Raw genomic sequence first — 15693 nt, 5'->3', positions numbered from 1 at the left:
AGAAGATAAAAAAGAAAAAAAAAAAGAAAAAAAAAGAGAAAAAGAAATGGCCCATGTGACTGTTTCAAGCGTTCTCTTTTCTTTTTGGTAACCCTGTCAATTCTCTTTTTTTTATTTCTTTCTCTTTTACCTTATGCTTCGACTTGAGCCAAGAAGACTAAGGGCAACCAGAAGCTTTTGGAGCTCAGCTGTTCTATCTGCCAAATCAACCGAGAATCCATATACAAAAACTATATTATTACCTAAAACAAGTTTTCCTTTAAGAGCAGAAGCTGCTAAACGCGAGCATTTATTTCGAGATCGTTGCACAAAAGAGCTTTATCCTTGGCAGGTAAAAAAAAAACCCAAAGAACCTTGTCTTTTTTTTTGTTTATTCATAGATGTGTAGTTGAAACATAATCCCAAAGGCTTGTTTATTCTTCATGATGGTCCTCCTTATGCTAATGGCAATGTCCATTCTGGTAAAATAAATATGAAATTGCATGAAGTAACAGGTCGATAGGACATGCCATGAATAAAATCTTGAAGGATATCATCAATCGCTATAAGATGCTTCAGGGGCACAAAGTTTTGTAAGTCAGATCGCATAGCTAACATACTCTAATGACAGTAGTTATCGTCCTGGATGGGATTGTCATGGTTTACCTATTGAATTAAAAGCACTCGAGCAAATACGTGTAAGCATGACATGTTTAAGAAACAAATAACCAACATCAACAGAGAAAAGGAAAGAAATCATTGACACCTACCGAGATTCGTAAAATAGCCCGAGAAAAAGCATTGTTGGAAGTAGATAAACAAATGGCGAGCTTCAAAAGTTGGGGAGTAATGGGGATTGGAATAAGCCTTATTTGACACTCTCGAACGACTATGAAATTCGACAGTTGCGTGTGCTAGTCGACATGATTAAACAAGGCCATATCTATCGCCAATTGAAGCCTGTTTATTGGTCGCCTTCTTCCAGGTCTGCATTAGCTGAATCTGAATTGGAATACAATGAACATCATGTCTCAAAATCAATTCATGTACGCTTCCGTTTGTCTCAATTGGCACCTGCCTTGGCCGAGAAATACAAATGGGGCGACACACCCTTGTATGCTTTGATTTGGACAACAACACCCTGGACAATTCCTTCTAATAAGGCTATCTCTGTTCATCCTGAACTTCGTTATGCACTTGTTAAAGTAGGCCAAGATGCTTATGTTGTTGCTAGTGATCGAGTAGAAGCACTTCAACAAGAACTAGAAGCAGAACACATTGAGATCTTGGATCAAGTACAAGGAAGCGAATTATTGGGGTCTGAATATATACATCCATTGAATCAAGAAAACCTGCCTGTGATTGGCGGAGAACATGTTACTGCTGAATCAGGTACAGGTTTAGTCCACACTGCTCCTGGCCATGGTATGGAAGATTATGAAATCTGTCTTAAGCACAATATTCCTATGCTCAGTTTAGGTAAATGAAAACACATGTGTATGCTATGAGGATCCTTACTGTTCTATAGTGGATGACGATGGTAAATTTACGAAAGAAGCAGGTGAAAGACTACAAGGTAAATTTGCCTTTACAGATGGTAATCATGCAGTGATGGATATGCTTCAAAACAAGTCTGCCTTAGTCTTGGCTTCAGATTATACACATAAATACCCTTACGATTGGCGTACAAAACAACCTGTGATGTTACGGTAAGTGTTGGCCTTTTTTTTTTAAGAATCATCGTCATTCATTTAAGGCCATAGTGCTACTGCTCAATGGTTTGCTAATGTAGAACACCTTCAAACACAAGCAGTTGAAAACCTGAAAAAAGTACGCATGGTACCTGAAGTGTGTAAGTGATCTGTGTGTAATTCTCTATAAGACTTACACTTTGAAGCCATACGTCGTTTAGAACAATTTACATTGTCTCGTAAGGAATGGTGTATTTCTCGTCAACGTGCTTGGGGTGTACCTATTCCAGCACTTTATGATGAAGAAGGCAATGCACTCTTAACTGAGACTTCAGTCGAACATATCATTCAAGTCCTTCAAGAACGAGGCACAGATGCCTGGTGGGAAGAACAAGACGACCAAGTATTTGTAGCTCCAGAGTACCGCCATAAAAAATACAGACGAGGTTATGATACGATGGATGTCTGGTTTGACAGTGGTACTTCATGGACCATGTTAAGAGACATGCCTGGTCGAGACCCACAACTTCCTTTGGCTGATGTGTACTTGGAAGGCAGCGATCAACACCGTGGCTGGTTCCAATCATCTTTGTTGACCAGTGTAGCAGTGACAGGCAAAGCACCTTACAGCACATTAATCACACACGGATTTGCATTGGATGAAAAGGGTAATAAGATGAGCAAGAGTCTTGGAAACACACTTGAACCTGTCTTGATTACAGAAGGAGGCCAAGACAAAAAAAAGAATCCTGCTTATGGTGTGGATGTACTTCGTCTTTGGGTAGCCAATTGTGAATATACGCGAGATGTGTCGATTGGCCCTTTGATTATTGCACAAATTTCGGATAGTTTGCGCAAGGTGCGTACTACGGCACGGTTCTTGCTTGGTAATCTGCATGATTTTAAGCAGCAAGATTATGTGGATTATGATCAATTACAAGAAATTGATCAATACATGCTGCATGAATTATACAGTTACAATGACAGAGTAACTCATGCTTATGATGACTATGCGTTCAATCGAGGTAATTCACTCCATGTAGTTTGTCATATGTTAACACTCTTTTTCTTCTTTTTTTTTGTTAGTGGTACAAAACATCCAAAACTTTACTAATATTACCTTGTCTTCCTTCTATTTTGATCATATCAAGGATAGACTGTATAATGAAGAAGCATCTTCTATCTCAAGAAGAAGAGTACAAACAGTCCTTTATGAAATCTTGAAATCATACACTGTATCATTAGCACCTTTTGTGTGTCATACAGCTGAAGAAATCTACGATCATTATCGATCCATCACAACTAGACCTGAATCTTCTGTATTCAAGACAGGCTGGATGAAATCAGTAAGTGACTATAAGATGACTTGTGTTATTCACGACAGAATAGAACAAACAATGGCACAATGTTGACCTAAGTCAGAAATGGTCTGTACTTTTAGATTTAAAAGGCCAAGTAAACCAAGTATTAGAGTCTGCTCGACAAGAAAAGTAAGTTTTGAAAAAAAAAAAAAAAAAAAGAATAAGCTGCTTATCGTTGTTAGACATATTCGTTCTTCTCAAGAAGCCGATATTACATTATATTTAGATAAAAACACACCTCTTGGACATGTATTGCAGTCCATACAAGGCTCAGAATTAGCTTCTTTATTCATGACAAGTCAAGTCACTCTAACAGACTCCAATCAAGTACAAGGTGATTTTGAAAGAGATACTGTTGTTGAAGGTAACATCTTAGCATGTATATGCTCTTACTCACTTTATGTTTATAGGCAATGCATGTAAAATAGTACTTTCTAAATCAAAAAACAACAAGTGTCCTCGTTGTTGGAATTATCATTCAACTGAAGAAAACTCACTTTGTTATCGATGTGCTACTGTGTTGAACAAATAAATTATTCTCATGATCCCCCTTTTTTTTTCTTCTTTTTCTTTCTCTTTTTCTTTCTCTTTTTCTTTTATGCAAGATTCAAATATTGACCCAATTGCTTTCTTTGATCATTTGGCTGCTGCTTCACAGTCTTCTGAAGAAGAACAAGAGACAAAAAGGCAATTAGAGACCATGAAACCACAGCCAAAAGACCCACATTTTGAAAAGATGTGGCATGATTTTGTTCAACATTATAAACAAGAAAAAGAAGGTAATCAAATAAAAGAAGAAAAAAAAAGAGTGAATAAGCAACTTAATATAGATAGCATTGGATGAAAATCTTCAATATCAACTGAATGCTTTAAGGCAAGTAGACGATCATTTTGATAAAGCCAATCTTGAACTACACAACAAGATTCAGAACACATTTCATGAGTTATCAAACGATATTCAGGTACATCAACATCAACTTGATATTCAACAACAACACTTTGAAAAAGAAAAAGAATTGATTCGAGGTAAGTTATTTTTATTGTGTTCTTCTACTGATGTTTGCTAGAAATTCGTACATTTCAAAATGAAAAAGTAAGTGAAGTTTTATCTTATTCGAGTTTAAAAGAAACAAGGTCAAATTAAACGTAGGAGGACAATTATTTGAGACTTCACTTACTACCTTAAGAAAAGATCCCAACTCTATGTTGGCTACCATGTTTGGTGGTATGTTTTTTTTCATATGAATTTGTATGTGTAACAAACAAAATCTATAGAGCATAGTCAAATGATACCAGACGCAGATGATTCGTATTTTATTGATCGAGACAGTACTTATTTTCGGCTTGTATTAAATTATCTTCGAGATTTGCGTGTGAGTGAAAGGCAATGTATAGGTTATTGCTTACATCACCATAGATTCCTTCTGGCATAACAGACGATCCTAAAGTGTAAGTAGACCTAGTCAAACAATAATGTTAAATTTGATTGAAGCATGGATGAATTAATGCAGGAAGCAAAGTTCTATCGACTTTATGGTTTGTCTACTACTCATTTGTCATCATGTATTCATTTTCTGTTTGATAGATTTACTCAAGTTAAAATGGATACATTTACCTGTCATGACTCAAGGTAAAACAACAACTACAAGAGTCAATGTCAATAACATGATTAGAGGAATTATATGACTTATATCCTATCTCTTCGCCCGGGAAATACAAACCAGTGATCATGCATCTCGAAAAGAGGAACCTCGCTCACCTTGATTTCTCTCATTACCATATTGATCCCAGGTCCAGTTTTGCAGAGAGTAATTTAGAACATTGTCAATTCATAAATACCAAATTTGGATTTGATTTTGAACATCAAGTGAACTTTAGTCATGCATTTCTTATAGGCGTGTCCTTCCCAGAAGAAGGCAGTCTGAATCGTCCTTCAGGTAAGCTTATTTAAGTCATGTCTAGTTGCTTATCCCTTTAAAAAAAGGTGTTCAATTCAATGTAGAGGGTGCAATAATGCCACTATGATCGACTCGCTTGCCTTTGATTGGTGCTTGGTGTGACTGGTTTCACTTTTTTTTTTCGCAAATAAAAATTGGCTTGTCTTTTTTTTTTCTTCCTCTTTCCTTATCTATCCTTAAACGATATGGTACCTATCCTTGTTCTTATTTGACAAAGACTAACGACATATTAGCCCCAAAACGAGCATATTGAAGAACACATCAAACGACATGGTCGTCGTCTTGATTACGAAGAGAGAAAGTAAGATCAACACTTTTAGAACGCAAACTAATTCACTTGAGATAGACGTAAGAGAGAAGCTCGTCTTGTTCACAAGAACTCTCAAATTGCACAAAAGGTGCATGGCTTCAAGGCCAAGATGCTTAACAAGAAGCGTCATGCCGAAAAGATCCAGATGAAGAAAGCTATTAAACAACATGAAGAAAAGAATGCCAAGTCGAAATCAGCTGACGCCATTCCTGAAGGTGCTGTCCCTACTTATCTTTTGGATCGTGAAGGTGAAGATCGTGCCAAGATTCTAAGCAACATGGTCAAGCAGAAACGTAAAGAAAAGGCTGGCAAGTGGTCTGTTCCTTTACCTACTGTGCGTGGTATGGCAGAAGATGAAATGTTCAAGGTGATGAAGACGGGTAAGAACAAGACCAAGCAATGGAAGCGTTTGGTGACAAAGGCTACCTTTGTGGGTGAAGGATTTACTCGTAAACCTCCCAAGTATGAGCGTTTTGTGCGTCCTATGGGTTTGCGTTACAAGAAGGCACATGTGACACATCCTGAACTCAAGGCTACTTTCTGTTTGCCTATCATTGGTGTCAAAAAGAACCCTCAATCGCCTCTTTATACTCAATTAGGTGTCATCACCAAGGGTACAGTGCTTGAAGTGAATGTATCTGAATTGGGTTTGGTCACTACAGGTGGTAAGGTTGTTTGGGGTAAATATGCTCAAGTGACAAATAACCCTGAAAATGACGGTTGTATCAATGCTGTTTTGCTTGTCTAAGTTGTATATTTTTTTCATGTTTTCTCTCATCATTTAATCATATCTCCTTTTCTTTCCTCTTTCATATATATTAATAAAGTGTTTATTACAATAAGAAGTTAACGTGTACACATCACTTTAGCAAAAATAGCTGCTAAAGATGAAGTGGATCTATGAAGAAAGCTGGATTTGGTTGGTTTCTCGGGCATTTTACTCAAATCAAACGAAGATGTACTTATTTGTGTATCATTCGCTGCGGAAAAAGAACTTTGCATGGTCGTAGTGGTGTTATTATTAGTGTACAGAGATGGTACGATCGAATGAAGCGAGGGAGGTGATTCTTTCTCTATGGTTGGGGGAGGAGACAAGCGTTCTTTTGTTAAATGGTAAATAGAAAGTAAAGGGTGATATGCTGCTGGCACAGTTTGCGGGTCATCATAAGCTCTTGTCTTATTATCCTGCTGTTGTTGTATATGCAACACTTGATTAGCTGCCGAACAATAGAGATCGGATTGAATGATCATTTCCATCTTGGCTTGAATATCTTGTACTGTACCCATATTAAAGCCGCGGGTCATACGCTGCAAGATATTTGGATCCAAAGGTGGTTTGATAGGCATCCTGAGTGGCAAATAGTTTCGGATCGGACGTGTGTGATCTTGATTGACCCATGGATGACGCATGATATCTGCCAAGATGATCCGTTTAACAGGATCAGTAATAAAGATATGAGAAAGCAAATCTCGAGATGCTGGACTCAAGTGTGCAGGATAAGCAACTTGTCCACGCTTGATTTTATCATGCAAGCCAGGCATGGACTTATCATCAAAAGGAACAGAGCCTGTCACCATCACATAAATGACCACACCTAAACTCCAAACATCAATTTCAGGTCCTCGATAAGGTGTAGCATAAAGCAATTCAGGTGCTGCAAAATACAATGAACCACAGTAAGTCGTCAGTCTTCTTTCAGGACAAAACAAGTTGGACAGTCCAAAATCAATAATCTTGATGTTACGTCCTTCCCGATCAATCAAGATATTCTCAATCTTAAGGTCGCGATGGACAATTGAATTGCGGTGCATATAGTCCAATGCACTCAGTATTTGGCGTGTAAATTGACGGGCATGAGGTTCTGTGAGTCTTTCTTGTTTGACGATATAATGCAGTAATTGGCCTCCATTGACATAGTCCATGATGATGTAGAAATAAGGGCCGACAGTCACTAGATTTTTCAATTGAACAATGTGTGGATGACGAAGTAGCATCATGATATGTGCTTCTCGTATGGTTCTTAACTCACGTATCTCTTCTTTGGCTTTGACTTTGGCTTGTTGTTCTTTTGTTGTTTGTCCATAGCCATTGATTTGAAATTGAGCTCTTTTGACGATTTTGACAGCCACCTAAATAATAAAAGATGAGATGGCATCGACAGCCCATTTCCTTGCCTTTTCTCCAGTGACATTATGAACGCCTAGTTTTACTTTTCCCATACTGCCTTTTCCAAGACTACATTGGAACTCATAATCATCAATACAAGAAAGTAACGAAGAATATCGTGGATAAGATCGTTTTAATTGAGACATCAAGCTCAAGGCTAAAATGAAGAGAGAAAAAGAAGAAATAGAGCATTCATTGCTGCAGCTTTATGAATTAATGGCGAGGAGAATAGCTGAATTACTCGGAACTTGTCTGTTAAATTTATGTATACATCCGAAATAGAAAGGTCATTGTTTGTTTCACTGTAAACAAACCTATGGTGCCCTTCCATGTAAGATATCATTTGTCGGGGTTTTCACGCAGACGTATGAAGGTTGATACGCTTTTAAGCAATCCCGATAAGATCAAAGCTTTTGATTGTAGAACTAGACCTTTACAACGCTTGAAATAAACCTTATTTATTTTCAATATATATTATATATCAGTCTATGCCGAGACTTAACACTTTCTCTGTTATTTCGGGCTGTTTGAAATTTTAAGAAAAGTCTAAGCTTTGTATAGTAGCAGGATATTTGCGACATTTGGCAGTATGAGTTTTGAGATTATCTGAAGAAAATAACACTGACTCCATAGGATCTTCCTTATAGCAGATCTTTAAACCTTGCAAAGCATTGATCATGGGAACAAGCTTCTTTACGTTTTCTTCGGTATAAGTTGCACAATACAACATACATATGGCCTGTTCCCTGGTTATTGTCATCATGTTCTTTGCGAAGACAGACAATGAACAGGGAAAACTGGTATAGTAAACTATCAAAGCTTTCTTATACATATTTTTGACTTGAATCAAAATGTTTATTTGTCGGCGATAAAGTAGCATTTTACTATGATATATTTTAGTACGAAATGATTGTCTAGCAGTAGAAAATATGTTCAAAGTATTAGTTTTGCGAAAGGCATATAAAAGTTGTACGCTAGAGAGTGATAAGTGAATTAGCTTTTTCTAGGTGTAACTCATATTTTTAATAGGTAAAGGCATGGCAATTTTTACACCATTAGAAGCGCCTTGTTGAGAGAAACAACTTTTGTTATTGCGACTTTTTGATAGCTGTTTGTTTTGGTACACTTAGAGCTGATTATTTAATTTGTAAAAATAAAAACATTGAAAGGATGGTATTAACTATTTTACTGTTTTCTTCTTGCAACTCCAATCTACTTACTCACTTTCTATCTATAACAAGACGCATCCAGGTCAACAAGGAGAATAGCATTTACACGAGTATCCTGATCAATAAAGTGCACTCCTTTAAACATATGAGAGCAGAATTGACTGGATTGTTGCTTTATTCATAAGGTAACTTTTGATATATTCTTCTTATCTCAAAAATAACCTTTGCATAGCTTCAATATTTATGAAATTGCTAGAGATATTGTTCTTTCAGCTGTCAATTTGAGCGCCAATTCTAATGAAATGACTACCTTTCTCTGTTTAGAAGCCATGAGTCCAAAGAGATATATGACGAAAGTAGACGAGGCTGAAAGACTAGGCGGGACAAAACCAGCCAAAGCAGATCAAGCCTTAATTCCCTTCAAATTAGACACATCTCACTGGCTCTGAGATGATGTCAATCTACCTTCTTTTCACCAACAACAGAAGCACATCTTTTATGGTTGCAGACAAGCATCATTATATTACGCAAGTCAGAACACAAGGAATGTTTTTTACTAAGCGCCACCTTAGCAACAACCAAAGATGTGATACAAAAGCCTTTGTTTAAGACACATAATTAAAAACCCCACTTAGCTGAAAGGGTTTATAAAGCATTGAGATGAAAGAAGAGTTTTTAATGGGATGACGCGTATCGTAAGAATTCATTTGGTTTGATTTTAAACACCGATTTTCCTTTTCTTGAATAACTTTAAACCTGCTAAGATTTTGAAAGTAGAATGCTATTTTCGCTTTCAAGTGTGCAAATGTTTAACAATAATAATATACAACGAAATTTCGATAAAAACAATTTTTCTTGTTATTTGTCAAAGCCAAGATGGTTGGTGTTTAATCCAATAATCAAGAGGCGCTAATCGCTAATGCAAGAGATGAGATCAGACAGTTGATCAATAAAATAAAAGCAGAGAGAAGTAGAATGCTTTTGACTGCTCAAAAGATCAAAAGAGAACTATCTGATAGGGGAAATAAGCTGCATATTCGAAGAAAAGCATTGAGAATGAACAAGAATGAATTGAATGCACTTTAAGAACCACAAGCATTGTATACAATAGCAGATACTAAAACGACTGAATCTGTGTCTGTTTCCTTACAGAAATATGTATATCACCTCTGGCTCTACAATCGGTATTCCCTCTAGGAATTGATGAAGGCTCTCTTCCACAAAATGATGTATTCCAACCACTACCAGTTGCAACAACCATATCTGCCCAGGACATTAATTTTGACAGCCAAAGTATGCAGAGTAGGCACTGTCTTACTGTTATGAAGAATAAAAATGTTCCATTGATTGTAACCGAGAAGGAGTTATTTGAGCAAAGCTTGCTTAAAAAGAGTACTTTGGAGGATATTCAACTTGCTTATAAATGTCCTCAGGGCAACAGGCAGACTATCCGAGACTTTTAAAACTCTCCCAAGATGTCTAGACGAAGCATGAAGCAAGAGCGTTTAACAAGAAAAATAAAGAATCGTTTGTGCTCGAAAGAAAGAAACACCAATAATCCATAGCCAGCAAGAGAAGCAGAAAGCAGTCAAGACAAAGCATTTGGTTATGTTAGGTACTCTTCCTGTTTTAAGGCTAGCATCAGTCAATCCAAGACCGCATTCTTCTGTGAGAAAAGAGATGCGTTGACTGGGCGCGACGTGCCATAACGGGAAAGTAAGTACTTATTCCATGTTAAAGAGCGATTGCTAAAATCTTACCAAGTTCCTACCTTTTCTTGATCTAAATATATCGTATTAAAAGCAAAATCAATACAGTTTAGCAAATGAACTATGCTCTGATTAACTAATACTGAAAACAAAGTACAGAAATAAAGCAAATAATTGAGTGAATAACTTTTATTCAAGCTTGTTTGTATCAACAGCTTAAGATAAATAAGCGATAGACAAGTACAAGATTCAGTCAATAAGAGCATATAAATTTATTTAGAACTTGAGTATTTTCAAAAACTCAAAGGATTATCTTTTGCTTTTTGGCTACATTCTCATCATCAACTGAACCATATAAAGGATCCGGAAGAATTAAAGGGTCAGTAGTCTCAGCAGGAGGGAAGAACGAGCCACGAATCCAATCTTCATAGTGATCAGCATTGTCATCATTAGGCCGGCCAAAGTGAGCATCATATGATTTAGGCTCATCCTTATTCAGGTGTTCAACAAGCTTAATCGCAGTATTTTTGATTGATTCAAGAATAGCAAACCACGAACAAGAATTTTTGCTGAATTCAATGGGTGTTGAGGGAAGAGATAAGTCAGCTTGATGTTGAATGCAGTAAAGACCACGATCGCACAGGCGAAGTGTTTTGACCTGACATTGATTCTGACATATTTAAATCATAAATACGACAGTCTTACGAGGATTAAATGAGGATGATTGCTTGACTATATGGTCGAGAATTCCTTTGCTTTCAATGGCAAGCTTGAGATGATCGTCATTTGTTTTCTGATTATAGAGGCATCGAGCAGCTTCGATATCAATCAAGTCAATCTCAAGTGAGCCTTTAACTACAACTATTCTGACATCAATCTTATATTCGTTATGATATGCTTGTAATTCACCCCATTTGCAAGTACTATTATATTTGTTGTCAGCAAAAAGAGATTCAAACACCTTCGACCAGAATTTCACTAAGCCATCCAATTCAATGTTGGTTTTATTGTCATTATTTAATGCCCTTCGTTTTCTTCTGTATATGTTTATAATATGTGAATAAATGTTGTACTGGTGCTCTTGGTCGGAGTTCAACGCATTGACTTTAGCAATTCGAGCAATTTTATACGCTTTATCAAGGTTTAGGTTTCTTAATGCTTTGTCAATGTTCTTAAATAGAGGCTTGAATAGTTGCTTGTCATGTTTCATTTTGACTGAGTATTTTTCTTTGATTTTTTCCCATTGTTCGTCAGTAAAAAGATAGCGCTGTCCATCTTTTGTTTGATCCGATAAGTCAATGATACTGTTCAAGCATAGAGCGGCGACATGCTGTTGTTCTTTGTTGAGTTCATGGTATGTTTTGGCACAAAATTCCCTATGTCGTTTGATTGTAGTACCAACTGATATATCATTGAACTTCAATCCATCAACTTCGTGCTAATTTTATCAATATTAGAATTGAATGCTTGTGTCTACATTCTTACTTTTGGTATCTCTGCTTGGCGCTTCATCGTTGTAATTCTTGTCGCTTTTTTCTTTATGGAAGTTGCAGTGGCTAAGGCGCGTTTAGAAACCGCGTATTCTATTTCAGAACAACGCAAAGATGTATTGTGCGCAACTGTCATCTTGTTTCGCAGTGTCCAATATGCCAAAGCTTCGTCTGTGTTAATGACCTATTACAAAATTTGAGCATTTACAGCACATTTCATGAAAATAGAAAGTATTACTTCATAGTTGTATTCCTTAACCCTACGGCACCAATTTGATAAAGCTTCAGAGGCAGATGCGCTTATTGACAATTTATCCATGACTGATTCGAATTCGGACATCCATATCTCTACTGAAATTAGTCTTCCATTCTGTTGATTCTCATGTCTGGACATTGCACATCGTCTGGCATACCCCTTTTTCTCATATGTGTGGTGATCTGAGCACTTTTAAATACAAAACATAATAAATAGTCTTTCATCATATAAATGAATAATCACTTATAGCATTATACATCATAAATATAAAGTAAGCATTGTACACCAAACGAAAAAATTATTCGCGCATTTCTGAAAAAAAAGATGTGCGTACTTTTAAAAAAATAAGTCGCACAGAAAAAAAAAAGAAAATTTAGCGTAGTATTTGAAAAAAAAAAAAATAGCATATTCAACGAAAATGAATAACATTATGACATTGAAGGAAACGAAGTTATAGAGTTTGAAATGGAAATTGACAACGAGATGTATCCAGTCGAAAGCGTAACAGACTACGATACATACACAGATTTAAAGCCTCCCGAGAGAGGGATCGAAAAGAAAGCTGAGTTACCTGCAGAGCTGAAGCAAACACCTGCGAGAACAAAAGCATATAAGCACTACAAGGATGCTGAAAAAGAAAAGCTTTTTTTTCTTGTCGAAGAAAAAGGAATGAGTGTTCGTGCTGCTGCCTTGGCCCTCAACATTAATGTTCGAACAGCACAAGGCTGGGTAGCCAAGAACAACAAAGATCCTCAGGAGTATATCCAAAGGGCTACAGGCAGTGGAAGACCTGTAAGCAGACCGCCCATTTTAACTGATGAGCACAGAGATTTCATGATCGAATGGGCAGACGAGAACACAAATTCCGTTACATTGGACGACATGCTTGACGTATTGACAGAAAAATTTGGCAAACTCGATATCAGCAAAAGCGGTTTCAACAAGTTTGTCAAGGATAAGTGTAAGATTACCTTCAAGCAGGCTCGTTTCCAAGCTTTCGAGAGAAACAGCCCTGAAAAAATCGAAGAGCGCTATCAGTGGGTGAAGAGATGGATGAAAACAGATATGGACTTCACTAGCAACTGTGTGTTCATTGACGAAGCTGCTTTCCATATCAACCTTAAGAGAAATTTCTCTTGGTCCAAAGAAGGCGAGCGTGCGATCGTGAAAGTGCCCAAAACAAGAGCAAAAACTACTACCATTTTGGGTGCCATCTCGCCTTTTGGTGTTGTTAACATTAGTGTAAGAAGACCAAGAGCATTACCCTCATCAAAGAAAAGAAAAGCAGCAGGAGGTTCGAATGCAAAAGTGACCAGTAACAATGGTACAGTTACTGGACATTACTTCAATTTCATCAGTAGTGTTTTGGATGTCATGGATCGTCATGAGGAATTCTGTGGCCATTATTTGATCATGGACAATGCTCCTATTCATAAGCATCAAGATATTCAGAATCTCATTGAGGGCCGAGGCTATAAGTGCGTGTACCTCCCCCCTTACTCGCCTGAGCTTAATCCCATTGAGCAATTCTGGTCGGTTTGCAAAAGCAAACTCAAGAGGGAACAGCTTTTGGAAGAGGAGACATTGACTTCGAGAATTGCAGATGCTTGTAATAGAATTTTGTACAGTGATCTTAAAGGCTTCTGTAGATACTCTGCTGCCAAATTTGAAGATTGCCTTCAACGCAGACCTATTTAATAAACTCACGCATTTTGCGCATACACAAGCATGCTAATTTTTTCTCAAATACTACGCTAAATTTTCTTTTTTTTTCTGTGCGATTTATTTTTTTAAGAGTACGCACATCTTTTTTTCAGAAATGTGCGAATAATTTTTCCGTTTGGTGTATAATGACAGTAAATAACGGTAACTGGGATAATATGGTTACTTACAAATAAGGAAACTATCATTGTACTTTTTAGGTAATCAGGAGAATTAAAAAAGAATTTACATAGTCAATTCCCAGGCACAAGCTGTCAAAGTGTTAAGTAATCAATAATCAGTAATCGCAATTAGTCAATAAATCAGGTAGTATAAAAGACAACCTGGAAAAGATATATTTTAGAGGATTATCAATTTATTTTTTGTAATAAAGAAGTACTGAGCAGTCTCACAGTATTTCTTTGTTTTCTTTTCTATTTTCTATTCTGTTTCATTTCACAACCTAAACACCACAATATGTTCTGACATGTTTTCTGTAGGATAGCAACAACTTGTTTACCCCTTAAAACAGGTTCTCTAGCCAATAGCAGAAACGGTGTTTAGATAAAACAGTCAACAAAAATATGCCCATCTCATCCATATTACCATAACGACAAACACAGGCGATTATCAACAACAAGCGTACATAACAAAACAATGGATAGATGAGATTTCAGGAAGGGAAAGGAATGTACGGGAGAAAGGGAGAGTATCGTTATTGGCAGCATAGGCAGTAAAAGCGGGTTTGGTTTGGTTAAGGACATCGACAGAAAGGGAGGGCAAAGAAGAAAACAAAGGAGCGGTAAGGGAAGCATAGACAGAGGCAGAGGTTTGCTTGTCAAGGAATTCTAAAGGACTGGACTGGGAGAGCAAGACAATGTTCGACAAGGACAAAAGTTGCTGGTCGGTGAAAGAGTGGTTCTTCACACACTCCAAACTCTTTCGTCGGTATTCGACCAAAGGATGCTTGACATCTACACCAGCAATTTCAACATCATCATTCAAATCATTCAACTGATAATGCTCGATCTTCTTGATTTCAGAATTCGGCACAGAAACACCAGGAGAAGACTTCTTCTTCGTGCTTCTTGAGACCGTTGGCAGCAGTATAGTAGTCTCCTTTACTTTTTTGCTGATGGCAGGGGTCTAACATCATTTTAAAGAGTCAGCATTAAAGTTACTTTACTGCATTGTGCTTACCTCTTCCTTCACCACAAGTTCTTCATAAAAGCATTTCATTACTTTTGAGTAGCGATGAAGTGCTAATTATGGCTTCAACTTGGTTGCTAATTCATTGAAGGGGGCAAGAACTCCATCCTTCACAGCGTCAACAGTTGAATATTTTTGAGCTAACAAAACCTCCTTATGCCGAAGCAAGAACAACGATATGTATGAATGGTCTTCTTTGGAGGTTATTCTTCTACTTCAAATCGTATATATTTTGACGAGAAACTATTTGTTGTGAACATATAGAATCTATATACATACTACAAATAAATATCAGACTTTATTATCACCTACAGATATTCATGGCTAAATGACCAGAATACAGGTACAGTAGTTCTTATAAATCTTATGCTCGCTTCATCTATTCATCCTGAAGAAATTGATTCTAATTCAATAATAAATCAAGTGACAGCTTGTATCGGTGGTAACCGACTCAGTGACTCTTGTCACTTAGGCCTTATCATGATGGATAAGCTATTGAGATCAATAATGCTTGATCCGATTTGATGTGAAAATGAATATGACAAGAAGATGCTAAAATAGTTCATGGAAATAATTTTTTACATTGTCCTATCCCAGATCAAGCCTTACCTGATTGGCTGAAGCAAGTATATTTCCAAGACATGTCCATTGACAGTCTGTTCCTGATTTATATAAACTAAAATAGTTCCATTT

At 37.0% G+C, this 15693-nt stretch overlaps 7 protein-coding genes across 7 annotated transcripts; 3 read left to right on the top strand and 4 right to left on the bottom strand.

The window, feature by feature from the left end:
* Positions 1–69: 69 nt before the first annotated feature.
* B0P05DRAFT_548729 (tRNA synthetases class I-domain-containing protein) lies at positions 70–3584 on the top strand. The gene is made up of 13 exons (XM_051579057.1): positions 70–331; positions 389–461; positions 503–572; positions 614–677; positions 721–825; positions 846–1458; positions 1508–1688; positions 1743–1831; positions 1877–2695; positions 2757–3016; positions 3060–3160; positions 3214–3395; positions 3442–3584. Exons 1-13 carry the CDS (start codon positions 134–136, stop codon positions 3561–3563), a joined length of 2877 nt encoding a protein of 958 aa, XP_051433217.1. The 5' UTR covers positions 70–133; the 3' UTR covers positions 3564–3584.
* A 35-nt stretch (positions 3585–3619) lies between these two features.
* On the top strand, positions 3620–5162 carry B0P05DRAFT_548720 (BTB/POZ protein). Its single transcript, XM_051579056.1, has 9 exons — positions 3620–3810; positions 3866–4057; positions 4099–4124; positions 4166–4256; positions 4307–4404; positions 4449–4480; positions 4524–4567; positions 4617–4968; positions 5016–5162. Exons 1-8 carry the CDS (start codon positions 3630–3632, stop codon positions 4715–4717), a joined length of 765 nt encoding a protein of 254 aa, XP_051433216.1. The 5' UTR covers positions 3620–3629; the 3' UTR covers positions 4718–4968; positions 5016–5162.
* Positions 5053–6047, top strand: B0P05DRAFT_580245 (30S ribosomal protein S8e; the record flags this gene model as incomplete). Its single annotated transcript, XM_051582000.1, has 3 exons — positions 5053–5085; positions 5223–5290; positions 5336–6047. 3 exons carry the CDS (start codon positions 5053–5055, stop codon positions 6045–6047), a joined length of 813 nt encoding a protein of 270 aa, XP_051433215.1.
* A 98-nt stretch (positions 6048–6145) lies between these two features.
* On the bottom strand, positions 6146–7626 carry B0P05DRAFT_604790 (kinase-like domain-containing protein; the record flags this gene model as incomplete). Its single annotated transcript, XM_051583331.1, has 4 exons — positions 7475–7626; positions 7330–7429; positions 6393–7305; positions 6146–6293 (listed from the first exon to the last, which is right to left on the bottom strand). The coding sequence occupies exons 1-4, from the start codon at positions 7610–7612 to the stop codon at positions 6146–6148; spliced, it is 1299 nt and encodes a 432-aa protein (XP_051433214.1). The 5' UTR covers positions 7613–7626.
* A 281-nt stretch (positions 7627–7907) lies between these two features.
* Positions 7908–8351, bottom strand: B0P05DRAFT_548704 (uncharacterized protein). The gene has a single exon (XM_051579055.1). It carries the CDS (start codon positions 8344–8346, stop codon positions 8002–8004), a length of 345 nt encoding a protein of 114 aa, XP_051433213.1. The 5' UTR covers positions 8347–8351; the 3' UTR covers positions 7908–8001.
* A 2465-nt stretch (positions 8352–10816) lies between these two features.
* B0P05DRAFT_161931 (uncharacterized protein) lies at positions 10817–11787 on the bottom strand. The gene has a single exon (XM_051573114.1). The coding sequence runs from the start codon at positions 11552–11554 to the stop codon at positions 11024–11026; it is 531 nt and encodes a 176-aa protein (XP_051433212.1). The 5' UTR covers positions 11555–11787; the 3' UTR covers positions 10817–11023.
* Positions 11788–14349: 2562 nt separating this feature from the next.
* B0P05DRAFT_638895 (uncharacterized protein) lies at positions 14350–15084 on the bottom strand. The gene is made up of 2 exons (XM_051583696.1): positions 14992–15084; positions 14350–14937 (listed from the first exon to the last, which is right to left on the bottom strand). The coding sequence occupies exons 1-2, from the start codon at positions 15028–15030 to the stop codon at positions 14422–14424; spliced, it is 555 nt and encodes a 184-aa protein (XP_051433211.1). The 5' UTR covers positions 15031–15084; the 3' UTR covers positions 14350–14421.
* Between the last annotated feature and the right edge of the window lie 609 nt (positions 15085–15693).

The sequence above is a fragment of the Gilbertella persicaria genome, assembly GCF_025201335.1.
Source record: "Gilbertella persicaria strain CBS 190.32 chromosome Unknown B0P05scaffold_29, whole genome shotgun sequence".
In the NCBI taxonomy this organism is placed as follows: Eukaryota; Fungi; Mucoromycota; class Mucoromycetes; order Mucorales; family Choanephoraceae; genus Gilbertella; species Gilbertella persicaria.
This window is presented reverse-complemented; position numbering and strand designations above follow the sequence as displayed.

Excerpts from the sequence above, each read along its gene's own strand:
- B0P05DRAFT_548729 (XM_051579057.1), top strand. The coding sequence starts at position 134 with ATGCTTCGACTTGAGCCAAGAAGACTAAGGGCAACCAGAAGCTTTTGG. Across the intron at positions 573-613 it reads CTTCAGGGGCACAAAGTTTT|TTATCGTCCTGGATGGGATT; the intron begins GTAAGTCAGATC and ends TAATGACAGTAG. Across the intron at positions 3,161-3,213 it reads GAGTCTGCTCGACAAGAAAA|ACATATTCGTTCTTCTCAAG; the intron begins GTAAGTTTTGAA and ends TATCGTTGTTAG.
- B0P05DRAFT_548720 (XM_051579056.1), top strand. The coding sequence starts at position 3,630 with ATGCAAGATTCAAATATTGACCCAATTGCTTTCTTTGATCATTTGGCT. Across the intron at positions 4,257-4,306 it reads GTTGGCTACCATGTTTGGTG|AGCATAGTCAAATGATACCA; the intron begins GTATGTTTTTTT and ends CAAAATCTATAG. Across the intron at positions 4,405-4,448 it reads ATTATCTTCGAGATTTGCGT|ATTCCTTCTGGCATAACAGA; the intron begins GTGAGTGAAAGG and ends ACATCACCATAG.
- B0P05DRAFT_548704 (XM_051579055.1), bottom strand. The coding sequence starts at position 8,346 with ATGCTACTTTATCGCCGACAAATAAACATTTTGATTCAAGTCAAAAAT.
- B0P05DRAFT_161931 (XM_051573114.1), bottom strand. The coding sequence starts at position 11,554 with ATGAAACATGACAAGCAACTATTCAAGCCTCTATTTAAGAACATTGAC.
- B0P05DRAFT_638895 (XM_051583696.1), bottom strand. The coding sequence starts at position 15,030 with ATGAAATGCTTTTATGAAGAACTTGTGGTGAAGGAAGAG. Across the intron at positions 14,938-14,991 it reads AACTTGTGGTGAAGGAAGAG|ACCCCTGCCATCAGCAAAAA; the intron begins GTAAGCACAATG and ends AAATGATGTTAG.